General features: G+C 39.6%; 1 protein-coding gene across 2 annotated transcripts in view; it reads right to left on the reverse strand.

The window, feature by feature from the left end:
• Positions 1 to 26,171, reverse strand: part of CCPG1 (cell cycle progression 1) — a 218,279-nt gene that overhangs the window by 35,537 nt on the left and 156,571 nt on the right. For both annotated transcript variants that reach the window (XM_053717498.1, XM_053717497.1), the window contains 2 exons: positions 17,378 to 17,500; positions 8,465 to 9,783 (listed from right to left, as the gene is read on the reverse strand). In XM_053717498.1, coding sequence (XP_053573473.1) covers positions 8,465 to 9,783; positions 17,378 to 17,500 — 1,442 coding nt within the window. The remainder of the gene's footprint in view (positions 1 to 8,464; positions 9,784 to 17,377; positions 17,501 to 26,171) is intronic.

Here is a 26,171-nt window from a genome sequence, read left to right on the forward strand (position 1 = left end):
GCCAAAAGAAACAAAACTTTCCAAGAAAGTAATTTAATGACCAATGAATGCATAGGTTCAAACGGAGGAGCTTGAAGAGCCCCCAGAACCAAATTCAAACTCCAAGGAGGAGAAATTGACTTAATGACAGGTTTTATACGAACCAAAGCTTGTACAAAACAATGAATATCAGGAAGATTAGCAATCATTCTGTGAAAAAGAATAGAAAGAGCAGAGATTTGTTCTTTCAAGGAACTTGCAGACAAACCTTTATCCAAACCATCCTGAAGAAACTGTAAAATTCTCGGAATTCTAAAAGAATGCCAGGAAAAATGATGAGAAAGACACCAAGAAATGTAAGTCTTCCAGACTCTATAATATATCTTCCTAGATACAGATTTACGAGCCTGTAACATAGTATTAATCACAGAGTCAGAGAAACCTCTGACTAAGAATCAAGCGTTCAATCTCCATACCTTTAAATTTAAGGATTTGAGATCCTGATGGAAAAAAGGACCTTGCGACAGAAGGTCTGGTCTTAACGGAAGAGTCCACAGTTGGCAAGAGGCCATCCGCACAAGATCCGCATACCAAAACCTGTGAGGCCATGCTGGAGCCACCAGCAGAACAAACGAGCATTCCTTCAGAATCTTGCAGATTACTCTTGGAAGAAGAAGAACTAGAGGCGGAAAGATATAGGAAAAATATAGGCAGGATGATACTTCCAAGGAAGTGACAATGCATCCACTGCTTCCGCTTGAGGATCCCTGGATCTGGACAGATACCTGGGAAGTTTCTTGTTTAGATGAGAAGCCATCAGATCTATTTCTGGAAGTCACCACATTTGAACAATCTGAAGAAATACCTCTGGGTGAAGAGACCATTCGCCCGGATGTAACGTTTGGCGACTGAGATAATCCGCTTCCCAATTGTCTATACCTGGGATATGAACCGCAGAAATTAGACAGGAGCTGGATTCCGCCCATACCAGTATTTGAGATACTTCTTTCATAGCCAGAGGACTGTGAGTCCCTCCTTGATGATTGATATATGCCACAGTTGTGACATTGTCTGTCTGAAAACAAATGAACGATTCTCTCTTTAGAAGAGGCCATGACTGAAGAGCTCTGAAAATTGCACGGAGTTCCAAAATATTGATTGGCAATCTCACCTCCTGAGATTCCCAAACCCCTTGTGCTGTCAGAGACCCCCAAACAGCTCCCCAACCTGTCAGACTTGCATCTGTTGAAATTACAGTCCAGGTCAGAAGAACAAAAGAAGTCCCCTGAACTAAACAATGGTGATCTGTCCACCACGTCAGAGAGTGTCGTACAATCGGTTTTAAAGATATTAATTGAGATATCTTTGTGTAATCCCTGCACCACTGGTTCAGCATATAGAGCTGAAGAGGTTGCATGTGAAAACGAGCAAAGGGGATCGCGTCCGAGGCAGCAGTCATAAGACCTAGAATTTCCATGCATAAGGCTACCGAAGGGAATGATTGTGATTGAAGGTTTCGACAAGCTGAGATCAATTTTAGACGTCTCTTGTCTGTCAGAGACAGAGTCATGGACGCTGAATCTATCTGGAAACCTAAAAAGGTTACCCTTGTCTGAGGAATCAATGAACTTTTCGGTAAATTGATCCTCCAACCATGATCTTGAAGAAACAACACAAGTCGATTCGTATGAGATTCTGCTAAATGTGAAGACTGAGCAAGTACCAAGATATCGTCCAAATAAGGAAATAACACAATACCCTGTTCTCTGATTAAAGACAGAAGGGCACCGAGAACCTTTGTCAAAATTCTTGGAGCTGTTGCTAGGCCAAACGGCAGAGCCACAAACTGGTAATGCTTGTCTAGGAAAGAGAATCTCAGAAACTGATAGTGATCTGGATGAATCGGAATATGCAGATATGCATCCTGTAAATCTATTGTGGACATATAATGCCCTTGCTGAACAAAAGGCAGGATAGTCCTTATAGTTACCATTTTGAATGTTGGTATCCTTACATAACGATTCAATATTTTTAGATCCAGAACTGGTCTGAAGGAATTCTCCTTCTTTGGTACAATGAAGAGATTTGAATAAAACCCCAGCCCCTGTTCCAGAACTGGAACTGGCATAATTACTCCAGCCAACTCTAGATCTGAAACACATTTCAGAAATGCTTGAGCGATCACTGGATTTACTGGGACACGGGAATGAAAAAATCTCTTTGCAGGAGGCCTTATCTTGAAGCCAATTCTGTACCCTTCTGAAACAATGTTTTGAATCCAAAGATTGTGAATTGAATTGATCCAAATTTCTTTGAAAAATCGTAATCTGCCCCCTACCAGCTGGGCTGGAATGAGGGCCGCACCTTCATGTGGACTTGGGAGCTGGCTTTGGTTTTCTAAAAGGCTTGGATTTATTCCAGACTGGAGATGGTTTCCAAACTGATACCGCTCCTGTGGGTGAAGGATCAGGCTTTTATTCCTTATTGTGACGAAAGGAACGAAAACGATTATTAGACCTAAATTTACCTTTAGATTTTTTATCCTGTGGTAAAAAAGTTCCTTTCCTTCCAGTAACAGTTGAGATAATAGAATCCAACTGAGAACCAAATAATTTATTACCTTGGAAAGAAAGGGAAAGCAAAATTGACTTAGAAGACATATCAGCATTCCAAGTTTTAAGCCATAAAGCTCTTCTAGCTAAAATAGCTAGAGACATATACCTGACATCAACTCTAATGATATCAAAGATGGCATCACAAATAAAGTTATTAGCATGTTGAAGAAGATTAACAATGCTATGAGAATTATGATCTGTTACTTGTTGCGCTAAAGCTTCTAACCAAAAAGTTGAAGCTGCAGCAACATCCGCTAAAGATATAGCAGGTCTAAGAAGATTACCTGAACATAAGTAAGCTTTTCTTAGAAAGGATTCATTCTTCCTATCTAAAGGATCCTTAAAGGAAGTACTATCTGCCGTAGGAATAGTAGTACGTTTAGCAAGAGTAGAGACAGCCCCATCAACTTTAGGGATTTTGTCCCAAAATTCTAATCTGTCAGATGGCACAGGATATAATTGCTTAAAACGTTTAGAAGGAGTAAATGAATTACCCAAATTATTCCATTCCCTGGAGATTACTTCAGAAATAGCATCAGGGACAGGAAAAACTTCTGGAATAACTACAGGAGATTTAAAAACCTTATTTAAACGTTTAGATTTAGTGTCAAGAGGACCAGAATCCTCTATTTCTAATGCAATTAGGACTTCTTTAAGCAAAGAACGAATAAATTCCATTTTGAATAAATATGAAGATTTATCAGCATCAACCTCTGAGACAGAATCCTCTGAACCAGAGGAACCATTATCAGAATGATGATGTTCATTTAAAAATTCATCTGAAAAATGAGAAGTTTTAAAAGACCTTTTACGTTTACTAGAAGGAGGAATAACAGACATAGCCTTCTTAATGGATTTAGAAACAAAATCTCTTATGTTAACAGGAACACTCTGAGTATTAGATGTTGACGGAACAGCAACAGGTAATGTAACATTACTAAAGGAAATATTATCTGCATTAACAAGTTTGTCATGACATTCATTACAAACAACAGCTGGAGGAACAGATACCACAAGTTTACAGCAGATACACTTAACTTTGGTAGGTCCAGCACCAGGCAGCGTTTTTCCAGAAGTATCTTCTGACTCAGTGTCAATCTGGGACATCTTGCAATATGTAATAGAAAAAACAACATATAAAGCAAAATTGATCAAATTCCTTAAATGACTGTTTCAGGAATGGGAAAAAATGCCAGTGAACAAGCTTCTAGCAACCAGAAGCAATAAATAATGAGACTTAAATAATGTGGAGACAATAGTGACGCCCATATTTTTTAGCGCCAAAGACGCCCACATTATTTGGCGCCTAAATGCTTTTGGCGCCAAAAATGAAGCCACATCCGGAATGCCGACACCTTTGGTGCAAAAAAACGTCAAAAATGACGCAACTTCCGGCGACACGTATGACGCCGGACACAGAAAAAAATGTTTGCGCCAAAAAAGTCTGTGCCAAGAATGACGCAATAAAATGAAGCATTTTCAGCTCCCGTGAGCTTAACAGCCCACAGGGAAAAAAGTCAAATTTTAAGGTAAGAAAAAAATTGATTTATTCATATGCATGATCCCAAATATGAAACTGACTGTCTGAAATAAGGAACCTTGAACATCCTGAGTCAAGGCAAATAAATGTTTGAATACATATATTTAGAACTTTATATAAAAGTGCCCAACCATAGCTTAGAGTGTCACAGAAAATAAGACTTACTTACCCCAGGACACTCATCTACATGTAGTAGAAAGCCAAACCAGTACTGAAACGAGAATCAGTAGAGGTAATGGTATATAAGAGTATATCGTCGATCTGAAAAGGGAGGTAAGAGATGAATCTCTACGACCGATAACCTATGAAATAGACCCCGTAGAAGGAGATCATTGAATTCAAATAGGCAATACTCTCCTCACATCCCTCTGACATTCACTGCACGCTGAGAGGAAAACCGGGCTCCAACCTGCTGCGGAGCGCATATCAACGTAGAATCTAGCACAAACTTACTTCACCACCTCCATAGGAGGCAAAGTTTGTAAAACTGATTTGTGGGTGTGGTGAGGGGTGTATTTATAGGCATTTTGAGGTTTGGGAAACTTTGCCCCTCCTGGTAGGAATGTATATCCCATACGTCACTAGCTCATGGACTCTTGCTAATTACATGAAAGAAATAGACTTTCTCCAAAAAGGTTCAAGTGGTCACACTATATCCTCTTGCACTGTAAAGGATATCTGAAAATAATTTCCTAAAACGGACTATCCTTAATTCATACAGTGGCTAGCCACCAGTACCGCATTAATAATAAAAACAAGAAAATAATTTATTTCCTAACGTGACTGTTTTTGAAAAATAACATTGCCGCCAAGGTTTTGCATTAGCGAAGCAGTTAGACCGCTGTTTGTTTTCTACATTAACGTTATTCCACATTTGGAACTCCTATCAAACTTTTTCCAAAGGTTATTTACTTATAGTGATCAAGCTGGGCTCTCTAAATACATTATTAATTCATTTTAAGATTTTTATGTAAATTGCATCTATTTATGTATATTGTATCTATTGTTGGCTGTTATAAATACATTGTATAAATTAATTTTTGTGTGAAAGTAGCATTATTATCTGCAATCAATTATTCGTGATATCTTTATCTCTTTAGACTACAAATTACCTCTATATGAAAACCATATTAGCGGTTTGTATTCCCAATTTTTTAGGTTGTATATTAGAATTTTAAGAATAATTTCTGAACTCCAGTTAGATATTGCAATATTTTCCCTTATCATCTCTCTTTTATGAAATATATTTATCCAACTATTTTAAATAATTTTAGAACTGCATGCACCTTGCAAAGCATTAATTGTGTTGTTCTACACTCATATATCAAGTTAGCTACAGCACCCAATTATTATTATCACACTACATCTGATTATATATATTTGTCTCCTAGTTTTAATACTTATAGCTTTTATTAGCGCCTTTCTCAATTTACACTTTTTTATCTCACTTTCTTTTTAACCAGGAGGGGGTTAACAGAGAGAGGCTTAAGTATTTTAAGTCCTAGCGCTTTTTATATATCTTTTACTTACCATTACTATATGGTGAGGTCCACTGCTTTATAGACATTTACTTTACCCTTATTTTTCTCAATATTTAAACAACTAATAATTTTTAAAAAGACACCTGTACAAATTATTCTAAGGCTAATCTTTGCTCTGAATATATAATTCAAGCAATGATTTATTTAGTGTTTAATGTCCCTTTAAAGGGAAAGGAAACCTGCAGCATCTTTGGGATTGCTTTTAGACCTTACATTGTCACATCCATAGCTGCATAGCAAGATAAGCAACTCTCAAGCAAAAATTTGCATTTCTACAATTATTTGAGGGACCTTGCAGTACTGATAAGACTCTTACATCATCTTGTCTGAGAGGAGATCTTTAGATCATGGGGCCCACAGTGACATTAACTCTCAGGATGGTACTGCTACAATTAGGAGATCATGAACCAATGCTTCTTAAAGGGACACTGAACCCTATTTTTTTCTTTTGTGATTCAGATAGAGCATGACATTTTAAGCAACTTTCTAATTTACTCCTATTATCAAATTTTCTTTATTCTCTTGGTATCTTTATTTGAAATGCAAGAATGTAAGTTTAGATGCCGGCCCATTTTTGGTGAACAACCTGGGTTGTCCTTGCTAATTGGTGGATAAATTAATCCACCAATAAAAAGTGCTGTCCAGAGTCTAAACCAAGAAAAAAGCTTTTATGCCTTCTTTTTCAAATAAAGATAGCAAGAGAACAAAGAAAAAATAATAATAGGAGTAAATTAGAAAGTTGCTTAAAATTGCATGCTCTATCTGAATCATGAAATACATTTTTTTGGGTTCAGGGTCCCTTTAACCCCTTAATGACAGAGGACGTACCAGGTACGTCATAGGAAAAGCTCCCCTTAATGACAATTGACGTACCTGGTACGTCCTCTGTTGTTTGAAGTGCTGGAAGCGATCTTATGCACTCCTCTTAAAAAAAATAAAGATGCAGTTGAAGGAAGGGATCTCCATTAAGGGATCTGGGAGGGGGAGGGATGTAGGTTATTGAGGGGGGCCAGCTACACTACAGAAAACTAATGTTTTAAATAAAAAACTAAAAAAAAAACTATTTTTGGGGGCAAATTGGGTACTGGCAGACAGATGCCAGTACCCAAGATGGCGGCAAATAGGTAGGGGGGAGGGTTAGAGAGATGTATGGGGGGGGATCAGGGAGGTTGTAAGGTAAGGGGGATCCATCACTGCAGACTGTATGAAGAAAATAATAATAAAAAAAAAAATGCTTTTTATTTCAGTACTGGCAGACTTTCTGCCAGTACTTAAGATGGCGGGGACAATTGTGGGGTGGGGGAGGGAAGAGAGCTGTGTGAGGGGGGTCAGGGGGGATCAGGGGGTGGGATGTGTCAGATGGGAGGCTGATCTCTACACTAAAGCTAAAAATTAACCCTACAAGCTACCTAATTAACCCCTTAACTGCTGGGCATATTACAAGTGTGGTGCGCAGCAGCATTTAACGGCCTTATTATTACCAAAAAGCAACGCCAAAGCCATATATGTCTGCTATTTCTGAACAAAGGGAATCCTAGAGAAGCATTTGCAACCATTTGTGCCATAATTGCACAAGCTGTTTGTAAATAATTTCAGTGAGAAACCTAAAATTTGGAAAAATGTAACAGTTTTTTTTTATTTGATCGTATTTGGCGGGGAAATGGTGGCATGAAATATACTAAAATGGGCCTAGATCAATAATTTGGGTTGTCTACTACAGTACAATAAAGCTAAAATTAAACCTAAAAGCTCCCTACAAGCTCCCTAATTAACCCCTTCACTGCTGGGCATAATACACGCGTGGTGTGCAGTGGCATTTAGCAGCCTTCTAATTACAAAAAAGCAACGCCAAAGCCATATATGTCTGCTATTTCTGAACAAAGGGGATCCCAGAGAAGTATTTAACACCATTTATACCATAATTGCACAAGATGTTTGTAAATAAATTCAGCGAGAAACCTAAAGTTTGTGGAAAAATTTGTGAAAAAGTCAACAATTTTTTTTATTTGATCGCATTTGGCGGTGAAATGGTGGCATGAAATATACCAAAATGGGCCTAGATCAATACTTTGGGATGTCTACTAAAAAAAATATATATACATGTCAAGGGATATTCAGGGATTCCTGACAGATATCAGTGTTCCAATGCAACTAGCACTAATTTTGAAAAAAGGTGGTTTGGAAATAGCAAAGTGCTACTTGTACTTATTGCCCTATAACTTGCAAAAAAAGCAAAAAACATGTAAACATTGGGTATTTCTAAACTCGGGACAAAATTTAGAAACTATTTAGAATGGGTGTTTTTTGGTGGTTGTAGATGTGTAACAGATTTTAGGGGTCAAAGTTAGAAAAAGTGTGTTTTTTTCAATTTTTTCCTCATATTTTATATTTTTTTTATAGTAAATTATAAGATATGATGAAAATAATGGTATCTTTAGAAAGTCCATTTAATGGCGAGAAAAACGGTATATAATATGTGTAGGTACAGTAAATGAGTAAGAGGAAAATTACAGCTAAACACAAACACTGCAGAAATGTAAAAATAGCCATTGTCATTAAGGGTAAGAAAATTGAAAAATGGTCCGGTCATTAAGGGGTTAAGGTTTGAGATTATAAATGCCAAATCCCATATAACTAACATTCTATCTCATTTGGGTATGCATTCAATTCCAGACCTCCTATTACATTTTTTTATTTTCTACAATATTTATCAAAATAAATCCTAGTAGCATTATTGTTTGGAAAGTAAACATACTGTAGAATTTTGTAAATATAGGCTATGAACAAACCTTGGTCCGTAAGGAGTAGAATAAGCACTTCCAAAGAAATGTCTATAAACAAACTTGTCAAGATCTTCAAATACACCAGCGTTGTTTTTATGATACTCTCCCATATCTTCAAGATAGTCTTCAACATCATTTACAAAGTCAGTAAAAAGCATCTGATCATGAATGAAAACACCATTCTGAAAAAAGCCATTAATAAATTTCTCTAGTTCTTTCCAGTGTCTGAAATTGTCCACTTGCTCTTGTAAGTAGGTTTGTATCAAGTCATTAAATTCTTCAACCCGAATGGGATCTAGTACCTTATTGAAGAGACTGATCGATTCTTGGTGTGCACACTCAAACACGCTGGAACAGCCCTTTTTCCATGTGTGTTGATTTTCAAAGTGTTTTTCATTTTGAGAGTCTCTGTATTCATCCTGACTTCCTGTTTCTTTGTTAGGATACTGTGCATGAGCATCCGTCTTGTATTCACGACGTACAGTGTTTGCTTTTTTAACCTCTTCTTGTCTTTCTTCTCTTTGTTTATGATCTTTATCAAACATATTTTTAGTGGAATCTTTAAAATGCCTGAAAGTAGTCTTTACAGAATCAGAGAACTTCTTTAGATTTTCATTCACAGCTTCTTTGGCCTGCTTTATTTTTTCCTTGTGATGTCTCACAAATTCCTTAGTTGAATTTTTCATAGCATCAAATGTGTCTTTGACAGAATTAAAAATTGTATTTTTGGCTTTTTTTCCTTTACCTCCTTTGGTGTGTGGAATTTCTTGAGATTCATGTAAGGTTCCCAATTCAAGCTGTTCTTTTTCCTCCTTGGCCTCAATATAAAGCCGTTCCCATAAATCTGACCTCTGTTGTTCAAAATTTAATTTTTTTTCTAACTGTGAAAGACGTTCCTTCAAGTATTCAATCTCCTGAGTTCCTCTGGCATCTTCCTGTGCTGGATATGATGACCGTTTGTTACTGATCTTCTCTATTTCTTCTTTCAAGGATTCTGTATTCCGACGCTCATTGTCCAACTCCTTCCTTAGCATATGAGCTTCTGTCAATAGGATCTCTTTCTGAGACAGGAAGTTACGGATCTTTTGCCTTTCCTCTTTAAGATGTGCCTTTAGCTTCTGATTTTCAGAGAGCATTAGATCTCCCCTTCCTTTCTTTTCCAAGTTTCTGATCTGTTCTCTCAGATTTCTTAGTTCTTCTTGCAGTGAAGATAAAGCTTGCTCTTTGTTCTCCAAAGACTCCTTTAGATGTTGATTTTCCAATGCCAGGTTTTTCTTTTCAAACTCTGTTGTTTTCAAAGAGGTTGTAAGGTCATCTGCTTCTAGCTATAATTTATAGACAAAATAATTAAAGTTCAGAAATCGCAGATGACTGCAGAATAATATAAAAACAAAAGAAACACTCATATAGTTAGACAAGTTTAGCAACAGCATAATGCAATTGGCACATTTATATTATAGTGTAATATATGCAAAGCTTACAAAGAAGGGAAAACTTAAAATTGAAGTTAAACAGAAGAATGCAACACTGTCACAAGACATTTTTTTAAAGGTTTTGAAACTGATTGCAAACCATAGTGTTTTGACAGTCAAAATTAAACTTTCATAATTCAGATAGAGCAATCAATTTTAAGCAACTTTCTCTTGTAAGGTGTATCCAGTCCACGGGTACATCCATTACTTGTGGGATATTCTCCTTCCCAACAGGAAGTTGCAAGAGGACACCCACAGCAGAGCTGTCTATATAGCTCCTCCCCTAACCCCCACCCCCAGTCATTCTCTTGCAACTCTCGACAAGATAGGAAGTATCAGAAGATATGTGGTTACTTAGTGTAGTTTTACCTTCAATCAAGAGTTTGTTATTTTTAAACGGTACCGGCATTGTACTGTTTTACTCTCAGGCAGAAATTAGAAGAATTCTGCCTGGAGGTTGATGATCTTAGCGGTTTGTAACTAAGGTCCATTGCTGTTCTCACACATAACTGAAGAGTATGGGAAAACTTCAGTTGGGGGAACGGCCTGCAGATTACCTGCTTTGAGGTATGTTCAGTATTTTTATTTCTAGAGAGATGAATAAGTTATAGAAAATGCTGACAGAGCCTTGTTTATTTGAGGTAAGCTAGATGCAGTGATTTAACAACGACTGGGATCATACTTACAAAACAGGGTAATACTCATGTTAATACTCATATTACTTAGTTACAAAACGTTTACATGTTTTATAAATAGAACGTTTTTTCTCTGAGGGAGATAAGTCTTTATTTGGGGCCTAGTTTTCCACATAGCTAGTCAGATACTCCTAGGAGTATTTTCTTAAGACCCCTCAGACATCCAGTACATGGTGGGAGGGGCCTATTTTCACGCTCTAGATGCGCAGTTTCCTTCGGACTGAGACATCCAGCTTCCCTAGAGGAGTCCTCTGGCATCTGAGGACCATTATAAAGGGTTTATTTCTTCCCTAAATCATATTTGAGGGCAGGTAGGAGCCTCAGCAGAGCTGTGGCAAGGTGCTCAACTGTATTTTACCGGTGGTTGACGTTTTTTTAAATCCGGTTTGGGGGCTAAGGGGTTAATCAACCATTTGCAAGTGGGTGCAATGTTGCTTTAGTCCCTTACACATACTGTAAAAATTTCGAAGACTTTACTGTATTTTTTTCACTGTTTTGCAGTTAAAATGCTAGTTTTTTTTCTCTTAAAGGCACAGTAACGTTTTTGTTTAATTGCTGTTTCACCTTTATTAAAGTGTTTTCCAAACTTGCTTGTCTCATTACTAGTCTGTTAAACATGTATGACATAGAGGAAACTCCTTTTTCAATATGTTTGGAAGCCATTGTGGAACCCCCTCTTAGAATGTGTACCAAATGTACTGAAATTTCTATAAACTATAAAGACCATATTATGGCGCTTAAAGATTTATCTCCAGAGGATTCTCTGACTGAAAAAAGGGAGATTATGCCATAACTCTCCCCATGTGTCAGAACCTATAACTCCCGCTCAAGTAACGCCAAGTACATCTAGCGCGTCTAATTCTTTTACCTTACAGGACATGGCGGCAGTTATGAATGCTACCCTCTCAGAGGTATTGTCCAAACTGCCAGGGTTACAAGGAAAGCGAGACAGCTCTGGGGCTAGAACAAATACAGAGCTTTCTGACGCTTTAATACCTGTGTCCAATATACCCTCACAATACTCAGAAGCCGAGGCAGGAGAGCTTCTATCTGTGGATGACATTTCAGATTCAGGGAAGGCGTTGCTTCATTCTGATTCTGAAATGACAGCGTTTAAATTTAAGCTCGAACACCTCTGCTTATTGCTTAGAGAGGTTTTAGCGACTCTGGATGACTGTGAACCCATTGTAGTTCCAGAGAAATTGTGTAAGATGGACAAATACTTTGCAGTGCCTGTTTACACTGATGTTTTTCCAGTCCCTAAAAGGTTTTCGGAAATTATTACTAAGGAATGGGATAGACCAGGTGTGCCGTTCTCTCCCCCTCCTGCTTTTAAAAAGATGTTTCCCATAGATGCCGCCATACGGGACTCGTGGCAGACGGTCCCTAAGGTGGAGGGAGCAGTCTCTACCCTAGCTAAGCGTACAGCTATCCCCGTCGAGGACAGTTGTGCTTTCCTAGATCCTATGTCTCCTTAAGAAAATTTTTATACATCAAGGTTTTATTCTCCAGCCTCTTGCATGCATTGCCCCAGTTACTGCTGCAGCGGCTTTCTGGTTCGAGTCTCTTGAGGAGGCTCTACAGGTGGAGACCCCGTTAGATGATATTTTAGACAGGATTAAAGCTCTTAAGTTAGCTAATTCCTTTATCTCTGACGCCGTTTTTCATTTAACCAAGCTAACGGCTAAGAATTCAGGTTTTGCCATTCTGGCGCGTAGGGCGCTATGGCTTAAGTCCTGGTCAGCAGACGTTACTTCAAAGTCTAAGCTTCTTAACATCCCCTTCAAGGGACAGACCCTATTCGGGCCTGGTCTGAAGGAGATCATTTCTGATATTACTGGAGGAAAAGGTCACGCCCTTCCTCAGGATAGGTCCAATAAGTTAAGGACCAAACAGAATAATTTTCGTTCCTTTCGAAAATTCAAGAGTGGCGCAGCTTCAGCTTCCTCTAATGAAAAACAAGAGGGAAATTTCGCCCAGTCCAAACCAGTCTGGAGACCTAACCAGGCTTGGAACAAGGGGAAGCAGGCCAAAAAACCTGCTGCTGCCTCTAAGACAGCATGAAGGAGTAGCCCCCGATCCGGGACCGGATCTAGTAGGGGGCAGACTTTCTCTCTTCGCTCAGGCTTGGGCAAGAGACGTCCAGGATCCCTGGGCACTAGAGATTCTTTCCCAGGGATATCTTCTGGAATTCAAAGGTTCATCTCCAAAGGGGAGATTTCACCTCTCACAACTATCTGCAAACCAGATAAAGAGAGAGGCATTCTTACGTTGCGTTCAAGACCTTCTGGTTATGGGAGTGATCCACCCAGTTCCAAGGGAGGAACAGGGGCAGGGTTTCTATTCAAATCTGTTTATAGTTCCCAAAAAAGAGGGAACGTTCAGACCAATCTTACCTAGACGACATCCTGATCCAGGCGTCGACTTTTCAAATCGCCAAGTCCCATACGGACATTGTTCTGGCCTTTCTGAGGTCTCACGGGTGGAAGGTGAACAGAGAAAAGAGTTCACTCTCCCCTCTCACAAGAGTTTCCTTCCTAGGAACTCTGATAGATTCCGTAGAAATAAAAATTTTTATGACAGAGGTCAGGATATCAAAGCTTCTAACTTCTTGCCGTGCTCTTCATTCCACTTCTCGGCCGTCAGTGGCTCAGTGTATGGAAATGATCGGCCTGATGGTAGCGGCAATGGACATAGTTCCTTTTGCCCGCCTACATCTCAGACCACTGCAACTTTGCATGCTCAATCAGTGGGATGTGGACTACACAGATTTGTCTCCTCTGTTAAATCTGGATCAAGAAACCAGGGATTCTCTTCTATGGTGGTTATCTCGGGTCCATCTGTCCAGGGGAATGAGTTTCCGCAGGCCAGAGTGGACTATTGTGACGACAGATGCCAGCCTTCTGGGCTGGGGCGCAGTCTGGAATTCCCTGAAGGCTCAGGGTTCGTGGACTCAGGAGGAGGCCCTCCCTGCGATAAACATTCTGGAGCTAGGAGCAATATTCAATGCTCTTCAGGCTTGGCCTCAACTTGCTGCGGTCAGATTCATCCGATTTCAGTCGGACAATATCACGACTGTAGCCTATATCAACCATTAGGGGGGAACAAGGAGTCCCCTGGCAATAATTCTTTGGGCAGAGGTTCACTCTTGCCATCTCTCAGCTATCCATATCCCAGGAGCAGAGAACTGGGAGGCGGACTTTCTAAGTCGGCAGACTTTTCATCCAGGGGAGTGGGAGCTCCATCCGGAAGTATTTGCCCAGCTGATTCAACTATGGGGCAAACCAGAACTGGATTTGATGGCGTCTCGTCAGAACGCCAAGCTTCCTCGTTACGGGTCCAGGTCAAGGGATCCCCAGGCAACGCTAATAGATACTCTAGCAGTGCCCTGGTCCTTCAGCCTGGCTTATGTGTTTCCACCATTTCCTCTCCTCCCTCGTCTGATTGCCAAGATCAAGCAGGAGAGAGCTTTGGTGATTTTGATAGCACCTGCGTGACCACGCAGGACTTGGTATGCAGATCTGGTGGACATGTCATCCTTTCCACCATGGACTCTGCCGCTGAGGCAGGACCTTCTACTCCAAGGTCCATTCAAACATCCAAATCTAATTTCTCTGCGTCTGACTGCTTGGAGATTGAACGCTTGATTTTATCAAAACGTGGTTTCTCCGAGTCGGTCATTGATACCTTGATTCAGGCTCGAAAGCCTGTCACCAGGAAAATCTATATTAAGATATGGTGTAAATATCTTCATTGGTGTGAATCCAAGGGTTACTCGTGGAGTAAGGTCAGGATTCCTAGGATATTATCTTTTCTCCAAGAAGGATTGGAAAAGGGATTATCGGCTAGTTCCTTAAAGGGACAGATTTCTGCTCTGTCTATTCTTTTGCACAAGCTTCTGGCTGATGTTCTAGACGTTCAGGCGTTTTGCCAGGCTTTGGTTAGAATCAGGCCTGTGTTTAAACCTGTTGCTCCGCCATGGAGTTTAAATTTAGTTCTTAAAGTTCTTCAAGGGGTTCCGTTTGAACCTTTGCATTCCATAGATATCAAGCTTTTATCTTGGAAAGTTCTGTTCCTAGTAGCTATCTCTTCGGCTCGGAGAGTTTCAGAGTTATCTGCCTTACAGTATGATTCCCCTTATCTGATCTTCCATGCAGATAAGGTAGTTTTGCGTACCAAACCTGGTTTTCTTCCTAAGGTGGTATCTAATAAGAATATCAATCAGAAAATTGTTGTTCCGTCTCTGTGTCCTAATCCTTCTTCAAAGAAGGAATGTCTGTTACACAATCTTGACGTGGTTCGTGCTTTAAAGTTTTATTTACAAGCTACTAAGGATTTTCGTCAAACATCTGCATTGTTTGTTGTCTATTCTGGAAAGAAGAGAGGCCAAAAGGCTTCGGCAACTTCTCTTTCTTTTTGGCTGAGATACATAATCCGTTTAGCTTATGAGACTGCTGGCCAGCAGCCTCCTGAAAGAATTACAGCTCATTCTACTAGAGCGGTAGCTTCCACATGCTTTTAAACATGAGGCCTCTGTTGAACAGATTTGTAAGGCGGCGACTTGGTCTTCGCTTCATACTTTTTCTAAATTCTACAAATTTGATACTTTTACTTCCTCGGAGGCTATTTTTGGGAGAAAGGTCTTACAGGCAGTGGTGCCTTCCATTTAAGTTCCTGCCTTGTCCCTCCCTTCATCCGTGTCCTAAAGCTTTGGTATTGGTATCCCACAAGTAATGGATGTACCCGTGGACTGAATACACCTTACAAGAGAAAACAAAATTTATGCTTACCTGATAAATTTCTTTCTCTTGTGGTGTATCCAGTCCACGGCCCGCCCTGTCACTTTAAGACAGGTGTTTTTATTTTTAAAACTAGTCACCACTGCACCCTATAGTTTCTCCTTTTTCTTACTTGTCTTTGGTCGAATGACTGGAGGTGGGGGTTAGGGGAGGAGCTATATAGACAGCTCTGCTGTGGGTGTCCTCTTGCAACTTCCTGTTGGGAAGGAGAATATCCCACAAATAATGGATGTACCCGTGGACTGGATACACCACAAGAGAAAGAAATTTATCAGGTAAGCATAAATTTTGTTTTCTAATTTACTCCTATTATACATTTTTCTTTGTTCTCTTGGTAAGGTATCTATTTTAAAAGCAAGAATGTAAAGCTTAAGAGCCGGCCCATTTTTGGTTCGGAACCTGGGTTGCTCTTGCTTATTGGGTGGCTAAATGTAGCCACCAATTATGAATGCTAGCCAGGGTGCTGAACCAAAAATGGGCTGGCTCCTTAGCTTACATTCCTACTGTTTAAAATGAAGATAGCAAGATAACAAAGAAAAATTGATTAAAGGAGTTAAATAGAAAGTTGCTTAAAATTCCATGATCTATCTGAATCATTAAAAAAATAGGGTTACTATCCCTTTAATGCATAGGCTAACCAATTTGTCTTGATGTACATTGTATTGCATTATATTACATTGTGCTGGGGCCAAATAGCTGCAATCATGGTGTGACTTTTATATCCATTTAAAGCAATACACATTGAACAGGGAAGTTTCCGCTAAAAAAATTAATCAAAGATAGAACACTTATTTTCTTTTTACTAAAATGCCAGTGAGCCATTTCAGCCCCTGAAAGACAACATCCTTCATTTCAATATTTTAAAGAGCAAAAATGCATTATAAATTAGAAAATATGATAAGGACTATATTTGAATTAACAAAAAAGAACCAAATTTAGGAACATTATACATTTGCATTTAAATAGTAGGGTTGTATAGCAAACACAACATAATGAACCACAATTCATTAATACTTGCTTTAATACAAGTTCAACTTAATAATGAAGGCAAATTAAAGCCTATACTGCTCAGACTATGGGGCCCATTTATCAAAGGGCTTGCGGACCTGATCCGACACTGCGGATCAGGTCCGCAAGACCTCGCTAAATGCGGAGAGCAATACGCTCTCCACATTTAACATTGTACCAGCAGCTCACAAGAGCTGCTGGTGCAACGCCGCCCCCTGCTGACTCGCGGCCAATCGGCCGCCAGCAGGGAGCTGTCAATCAACCCGATCGTATTCGATCGGGTTGATTTCCGGCGGTTCCTGTCCGCCTGCTCAGAGCAGGCGGACAGGGTTATGAAGCAGCGGTCTTTAGACAGCTGCTTCATAACTTGTGTTTCTGGCGAGTCTGAAGACTCGCCAGAAACACGGCCCTTCAAGCTCCATACGGAGCTTGATAAATGGGCCTGTATATTATTAGTTGTCAAATTCTAATGAGTTTTAATATCAATTCTAACAAGCATGCATCATCATATTCTGTGGAATTCTGGATCAGGAACATCAGTCATGAAACCACACAGATAACTAGAAAGGTTCATACAGAAATAATTGTGTGTAAGACACTCAGTCATAACAACCTTGAGATATACAGTGCTGCTATATCAGCAACTGTAGCTAAAAATATCCCCCTCAGTGTTACTAAACTGTTAAATTCTTTATGGCCTGCACACTAAATAATTTACCACTGACCATGGACTGTGCTCAAAGATGAATTATTAAATGAGAAAATTATCTCTGTAGTCACAATCTTCTGCCGTATTCTGCACCCTTACAATCCTATTAATAGATTAATAGTGTTATGATTTAATTCTTATGAAAAATAAGAATAGTAATGTTCCTATAATTAAGTCAAACACAAATGAGCATAAACGAAGTATATAAATGTTTGATTATAATACAAAACAGTTACCTTTAGCTCGTTGTGTATCTGTCTAAGCAGCTGGTTCTCTTTTGTAACTTTATCCATTCGGCCCTTGAGAGATAACACATCTGGTCTCTCTGTTAGATCTTCTGTAAGTTGCTCAAATACTTCCTAAAAAAAAGTAACAACAGCAATTATACTGTGAGAATTTTATGCCTCAGACGCTGTACTTTAATCCAGCTTTATAAAGCCATACATTCTGCAAATGTTTCTTACGAATAAGCATTTTTAGAAAGCAATCTAAACTCTAAGCTCTGAATATGTAATAAAATATTATTGCTCAAATATGTTTTTGGTTGTTTTTTAGTATACAGGAAGTTTTGCAACGGTATGTAGCAACAGTTATGGATGTAACCAAATTCATCTCAGGGATAGGTTTTAGGTCAATGACAACCTTTATAACCAAGAAAAAACAGGGAACAAGAAGGAAATTGAGGTTTAATGCACTATCTATCACATCTTCTGAATACATTTAAGATTTAACTTTTAATATCAATAAATTAAAAGGTTTCAGGAAACAAGAATACTTTTCTGTCAGTTAAAGTGTATTGTGAACTTTGAATAAACTTCACCTGCATACAGTTTGCAGGTTAAAATGTTTAGTTGTACATAATGAAACAACTCTGCAATATATTTTCATTGTTTCTCTTTCCCCCTTTTCGTGTAATTTAGCTCTCAAAATTTAGCAATTTCTAATGATTAGAGCTTGAAATGCACCCTACTACATATCTATCACTAAGTGGCGTTATCAGATAACTGCAAACCAATGAATTTTATACTACATTTATGGCAGTGACTAGCCTTGTTGCCTGTGGACTAAAGCCCAGTTTGGCTCCTCAAAATAAAGTAAATGGTGAGTGGAGTTTGGTTATTGAAAACTAATTGCAGTAAAAAGGGATGTTAATTTGTTTTTAAAACATTAAGACTTGGTTTATATGATATTCTATAGCAACACAACAGTAATGTCTTGTAATTACGTGTTTACTGCAGATGTAAAATGCTTAAAGGGACATGAAAATTATTTATTTAATGATTAAGAAAGAGCAAACGATTTTATTAGAGGGTACCCTACAAAAAAAACCCTTATTCGCGGATGACCTAACCATATTCCTGAGTGATCCTCTTCATTCCCTCCCGGCTCTTTTTAAGTTGCTGGACACGTTTGGACAGATTAGCTATTATAAGCTCAACATCAGCAAGACGGAGGCTTATACCATCAACTTGTCAGGTGCTGATCTTACAGAACTCCAGCAAAGGTACCCATTTAATTGGTCCCAGCAGAGGATCAAGCATCTTGGAGTCTCTCTCTCTTGGAGCATCCCCACTATAATAGAGTCTAATTTCTACCCTCTCCTCCAGCAGTTTCAGTCTAGTACTGATAAGTGGAGTGTTCCATGCATCTCTTGGTTGGAGCGTATTGCTGCATTCAAGATGCTCCTGCTCCCCAAGCTCACATACCTGTTCCGTTCGCTCCCTATCCCTGTTCCTAAGTCTTTGATCGGCAAATTTCAGCAAATTTGCAATAAGTACATCTGGAAAAAACAGAATTTATGCTTACCTGATAAATTACTTTCTCTTACGGTGTATCCAGTCCACGGATTCATCCTTACTTGTGGGATATTCTCATTCCCTACAGGAAGTGGCAAAGAGAGCACACAGCAGAGCTGTCCTTATAGCTCCCCCTCAGGCTCCGCCCCCGTCATTCAACCGACGGTTAGGAGAAAAAGGAGAAACCATAGGGTGCAGTGGTGACTGTAGTTTTAAACGAAAATTTTTTTATCCTGACTTAAATGCCAGGGCGGGCCGTGGACTGGATACACCGCAAGAGAAAGTAATTTATCAGGTAAGCATAAATTCTGTTTTCTCTTACAAGGTGTATCCAGTCCACGGATTCATCCTTACTTGTGGGATAACAATACCAAAGCTTTAGGACACGGATGAAGGGAGGGAACAAATCAGGTAACCTAAACGGAAGGCACCACTGCTTGCAAAACCTTTCTCACAAAAATAGCCTCCGAAGAAGCAAAAGTATCGAATTTGTAAAATTTGGCAAAAGTATGCAGTGAAGACCAAGTCGCTGCCTTACAAATCTGTTCAACAGAAGCCTCATTCTTGAAAGCCCATGTGGAAGCCACAGCTCTGGTGGAATGAGCTGTAATTCGTTCAGGAGGCTGCTGTCCAGCAGTCTCATAAGCCAATCGGATGATGCTTTTCAGCCAGAAGGAAAGAGAGGTAGCAGTCGCTTTCTGACCTCTCCTCTTACCAGAATAGACAACAAACAAGGATGATGTTTGTCTGAAATCTTTAGTTGCTTTTAAATAGAATTTTAAAGCACGAACCACATCAAGATTGTGTAATAGTCATTCCTTCTTAGAAACTGGATTAGGACACAGAGAAGGAACAATGATTTCCTGGTTAATATTCTTATTAGAAACAACTTTCGGAAGAAAACCAGGTTTGGTACGCAAAACAACCTTATCTGCATGGAACACCAGATAGGGTGAATTACACTGCAAAGCAATTCTGAAACTCTTCGAGCAGAAGAAATAGCTACCAAAAACAAAACCTTCCAAGATAATAACTTAATATCTATGGAATGTAAAGGTTCAAACGGAACCCCTTGAAGAACTGAAAGAACTAAATTTAGACTCCATGGAGGAGCCATAGGTTTATAGACAGGCTTAATTCTGACTAAAGCCTGTGCAAACGCTTGAACGTCAGGTACTTCTGCCAGACGCTTGTGTAACAGGATAGACAGAGCAGATATCTGTCCCTTTAAGGAACTAGCTGACAAACCTTTCTCCAATCCTTCTTGGAGAAAAGACAATATCCTGGGAATCCTAATCTTACTCCACGAGTAACCCTTGGATTCACACCAACAAAGATATTTCCGAAATATCTTATGGTAAATCTTCCTGGTGACAGGCTTTCTAGCCTGGATCAGAGTATCTATAACCGATTCAGAGAACCCACGCTTAGATAGAATTAAGCGTTCAATCTCCAAGCAGTCAGTTGCAGAGAAACTAGATTTGGATGCTTGAATGGACCCTGAATTAGAAGATCCTGCCTCGATGGCAGTGTCCAAGGTGGAACAGATGACATGTCCACTAGGTCTGCATACCAAATCCTGCGTGGCCACGCAGGCGCTATCAGAATTACCGAAGCCTTCTCCTGTTTGATTCTGGCTACCAGCCGAGGGAGAAGGGGAAACTGTGGAAAGACATAAGCCAAATTGAAGGACCAAGGCGCTACTAGAGCATCTATCAGTGCCGTCTTGGGGTCCCTGGACCTGGATCCGTAAAGAGGAAGTTTGGTGTTCTGACGGGACACCATCAGATCCAATTCTGGAATGCCCCATAGCTGGGTCAGCTGAGCAAAAACCTCCGGGTGGAGTTTCCACTCCCCCGGGTGAAAAGTCTGACGACTTAGAAAATCCGCCTCCCAGTTGTCTACTCCTGGGATGTGAATTGCAGATTCACTTTTTTTTTTGATGATCTTGGTTACTTCCTTCATCGCTAGGGAGCTCTTTGTTCCTCCCTGATGATTGATGTACGTTACAGTCGTGATGTTATCCGACTGAAATCTGATGAATTTGGCCGCCGCTAGTTGAGGCTATGCCTGGAGCGTGTTGAATATCGATCTCAGTTCCAAAATGTTTATCGGCAGAAGAGACTCTTCCCGAGACCATAGGCCCTCAGGAAGCCCCAGACCGCGCCCCAGCCTAACAGACTTGCGTCGGTCATTACAATGATCCACTCCGGTCTGCGGAAGCACATTCCCTGAGACAGGTGATCCTGAGACAACCACCAGAGAAGAGAATCTCTGGTTTTCTGGTCCAGTTGGATTTGAGGAGACAAATCTGCATAATCCCCATTCCACTGTTTGAGCATGCACATTTGCAGTGGTCTGAGATGAATTCGGGCAAAAGGGACCACGTCCATTGCCGCAACCATTAATCCTTGAGGGAGATCTGGGGGCTCCCACCCGCTCCTACCCCGGCAATCGGGCCTGTATAGTGACAGGCATCACCGGGGCTTCACGTTTTGCGCGGTGACGTCACGCGCAATGACGTAATGGCGTCACTGTACAACTTTATTTAAAAATGACGATGAAAAGTATAGATAAAAGGGGGCATGCTGCTTAGAAGCCCCCAAGACCCACCATTGGAAAGCTAATCGCCTAACCTTTCTAACGGTGTAAGTCTTGGGGATCTGAAAAAAATAATATATATATATATATATATATATATATATATATATATATATATATATATATATATATATCAGGGACGTGCACTCATAAGAGGCAGGGCCTACCCTGCAATATGTGGCCAAAGCTTAATTAAATTTTAATTAAAACAAAAAAAAACGTCCCAAAAAAAAATATTTTCCCCCCATGTAATGCTATGGAGAGGCAGGTACAGGAACGCTTCTCTCCATTGCAGTGCATGGGTCAAAGGAAAAGCTGTGCTGCAGCGCCACCTGTGTTCTGTCAATATATTAGCAGAAAAAAATGGGACCAATAGGAGGCATTATTTTTAAGGTTTACTGACACTTTAATCAGAAGGAGGATGCGGTGAGCAGGGTCATGTGACACAACTGGAAGCTGAGGTAACCTAAGAACAGATGACACCAAGCAGAAGAGTAAAGTAGTATTCTACATGTCTTCTGATTCACAAATTGTGTTCAGATACAGCTCATTAACAGGGGGGGGGACAGTAAGTGAGCATAACTCAATACTGACAGGAAGTCAAAGGGTCAATTCAAATTTAAATCCATAATTTAAAACCCAGAGTTTGAAGTTAAGTGTGCAGTGTCCACATTATTTAAATTAAAGTTTCTTTCATGTAATTAGCAAGAGTCCATGAGCTAGTGACGTATGGGATATACATTCCTACCAGGAGGGGCAAAGTTTCCCAAACCTTAAAATGCCTATAAATACACCCCTCACCACACCCACAATTCAGTTTTACAAACTTTGCCTCCGATGGAGGTGGTGAAGTTTGTGCTAGATTCTACGTTGATATGCGCTCCGCAGCAAGTTGGAGCCCGGTTTTCCTCTCAGCGTGCAGTGAATGTCAGAGGGATGTGAGGAGAGTATTGCCTATTTGAATGCAGTGATCTCCTTCTACGGGGTCTATTTCATAGGTTCTCTGTTATCGGTCGTAGAGATTCATCTCTTACCTCCCTTTTCAGATCGACGATATACTCTTATATATACCATTACCTCTGCTGATTCTCGTTTCAGTACTGGTTTGGCTTTCTACAAACATGTAGATGAGTGTCCTGGGGTAAGTAAATCTCATTTTTTGTGACACTCTAAGCTATGGTTGGGCACTTTGTTTATAAAGTTCTAAATATATGTATTCAAACATTTATTTGCCTTGACTCAGAATGTTCAACATTCCTTATTTTTCAGACAGTCAGTTTCATATTTGGGATAAATGCATTTGTTTCAATCATTTTTTCTTACCTTAAAATTTTTTGACTTTTTCCCTGTGGGCTGTTAGGCTCGCGGGGGCAGAAAATGCTTCATTTTATTGCGTCATTCTTGGCGCGGACTTTTTTGGCGCAAAAATTTTTTTCTGTTTCCGGCGTCATACGTGTCGCCGGAAGTTGCGTCATTTTTTGACGTTTTTTTTGCGTCAAAAATGTCGGCGTTCCGGATGGGGCGTCATTTTTGGCGCCAAAAGCATTTAGGCGCCAAATAATGTGGGCGTCTTTTTTGGCGCTAAAAAATATGGGCGTCATTTTTTGTCTCCACATTATTTAAGTCTCATTATTTATTGCTTCTGGTTGCTAGAAGCTTGTTCACTGGCATTTTTTTCCCCATTCCTGAAACTGTCATTTAAGGAATTTGATCAATTTTGCTTTATATGTTGTTTTTTTTTTCTTTTACATATTGCAAGATGTTCCACGTTGCAACTGAGTCAGAAGATACTTCAGGAAAATCACTACACAGTGCTGGAGCTACCAAGCTAAGTGTATCTGCTATAAACTTTTGGTATCTGTTTCTCCAGCTGTTGTTTGTATTGCATGTCATGTCAAACTTATTAATGCAGATAAAATTTCCTTTAGTACTGTTACATTACCTGTTGCTGTTCCGTCAACATCTAATTTTCAGAGTGTTCCTGATAAACATAAGAGATTTTATTTTTTAAAATCCATTAAGAAGGCTATGTCTGTTATTTCTCCTTCTAGTATACATAAAAGTCTTTTAAAACTTCTCTTTTTTCAGATGAATTTTTAAATGAACATCATCATTCTGATACTGATAATGGTTCTTCTGGTTCAGAGGTTTCTGTCTCAGAGGTTGATGCTGATAAATTTTTGTATTTGTTCAAGATGGAATTTATTCGTTCTTTACTTAAAGAAGTGTTATTTGCATTAGAAATAGAGGATTCTGGTCCTCTTGATACTAAATGTAAACGTTTAAATAAGGTTTTTAAATCTCCTGTAGTTATTCCAGAAGTGTTTTATCTCCCTGATGCTATTTCTGAAGTAATTTCCAGGGAATGGAATAATTTGGGTAATTTATTTACTCCTTCTAGACGTTTAAGCAAATTATATCCTGTGCCATCTGACAGATTAGAGTTTTTTGGGACAAAAATCCCTAAGGTTATGGGGCATTCTCTACTCCTGCTAATGTACTACTATTCCTACGGCAGATAGTACTTCATTTAAGGATCCTTTAGATAGGAAAATTGAATCCTTTCTAAGAAAAGCTTACTTATGTTCAGGTAATCTTCTTAGACCTGCTATATTTTTAGCGGATGTTGCTGCAGCTTCAACTTTTTGGTTAGAAGCTTTAGCGCAACAAGTAACAGATCATAATTTTATAGCATTATTATTATTCTATAACATGCTAATAATTTTATTGGTGATACCATCTTTTGATATCATTAGAGTTGATGTCAGGTATATGTCTCTAGCTATTTTAGCTAGAAAAGCTTTATGGATTAAACTTGGAATGCTGATATGTCTTCTAAGTCAACTTTGCTTTCCCTTTCTTTCCAGGGTAAATAATCATTTTCGTTCCTTTCCTCACAACAAGGAACAAAAGCCTGATCCTTCATCCTCAGGAGCGGTATCAGTTTGGAAACTATTTCCAGTTTGGAATATATCCAAGCCTTATAGAAACCTATAGCCAGCTCCTAAGTACCTATGAAGGTGCGGCCCTTATTCCAGCTCAGCTGGTATGGGGCAGATTACGTTTTCTTCAAAGAAATTTGGATCAATTCCGTTCTTAATCTCTGGTTTCAGAAACATTGTTTCAGAAAGGTACAGAATTGGCTTCAAGTTAAGGCCTCCTGCTAAGAGATTTTTTTCTTTCCCGTGTCCCAGTTAACACAGCAAAGGCTCAGCATTTCTGAAATGTATTTCAGATCTAGAGTTGGCTGGAGTATTTATGCCAGTTCCAGTTCTAGAACAGGGGCTGGGGTTTTATTTTATCTCTTCATTGTACCAAAGAAGGTCAATTCCTTCAGACCAGTTCCGGATCTATCATTATTGAATCGTTATGTTAGGATACCAACATTCAAGATGGTTACTGTAGGACTGTCCTGCCTTTTGTTTAGCAAGGGCATTATATGTCTACAATAGATTTACAGGATGTGTATCTGCATATTCCGATTCATCCAGATCACTTTTAGTGTCTGAGATTCTCTTTTTAGACAAGCATTACCAGTTTTGTGGCTCTACCGTTTGGCCTAGCCTCAGTTCCAAGAATTTTTTTCAAAGGTTCTCGGTGCCCTTCTTTCTGTAATCAGAGAACAGGGTTTTGGTATTTCCTTATTTGGACGATATCTTGGTACTTGCTCAGTCTTCTCATTTTCGAAGAATCTCATACGAATCGACTTGTGTTGTTTCTTCAAGTTCATGGTTGGAAGATCAATTTACCAATCAGTTCATTGATTCCTCAGACAAGGGTAACCTTTTTAGGTTTCTAGATAGATTCAGTGTCTATGACTCTGTCCTTGTCAGACAAGAGAAGTTTAACATTGATATCAGCTTGTCAAAACCTTCAGTCACAATCATTCCCTTTGGTAGCCTTATGCATGGAAATGTTGGGTCTTAGGACTGCCGCATCAGATGCGATCTCCTTTGCTCGTTTTCACATGCGACCTCTTCAGCTCTGTATGCTGAACCAATGGTGCAGGGATTACTCAAAGATATCTCAATTAATATCTTTAAACCGATTTTACGACACTCTCTGACATGGTGGACAGATCACCATCGTTTAGTTCAGGGGGCTTCTTTGTTCTTCCGACCTGGACTATAATCTCAACAGATGCAAGTCTTACAGGTTGGGGAGCTGTGTGGGGGTATCTGACGGCACAAGGAGTTTGGGAATCTCAGGAGGTGAGATTTCCGATCAATATTTTGGAACTCCGTGCAATTTTCAGAGCTCTTCAGTCTTGGCCTCTTCTGAAGAGAGAGTTGTTCATTTGTTTTCAGATAGACGATGTCACAACTGTGGCATACATCAATCATCAAGGAGGGACTCACAGTCCTCTGGCTATGAAAGAAGTATCTCGAATTTTGGTTTGGGCGGAATCCAGCTCCTGTCTAATCTCTGCGGTTCATATCCCAGGTATGGACAATTGGAAAGCGGATTATCTCAGTCGCCAAACGTTGCATCCGGGCGAATGGTCTCTTCACCCAGAGGTATTTCTTCAGATTGTTCAAATGTGGGAACTTCCAGAAATAGATCTGATGGCTTCTCATCTAAACAAGAAACTTCCCAGGTATCTGTCCAGATCCCGGGATCCTCAGGCGGAGGC

Source organism: Bombina bombina, chromosome 6, assembly GCF_027579735.1.
Source record: "Bombina bombina isolate aBomBom1 chromosome 6, aBomBom1.pri, whole genome shotgun sequence".
Classification (NCBI taxonomy): domain Eukaryota; kingdom Metazoa; phylum Chordata; class Amphibia; order Anura; family Bombinatoridae; genus Bombina; species Bombina bombina.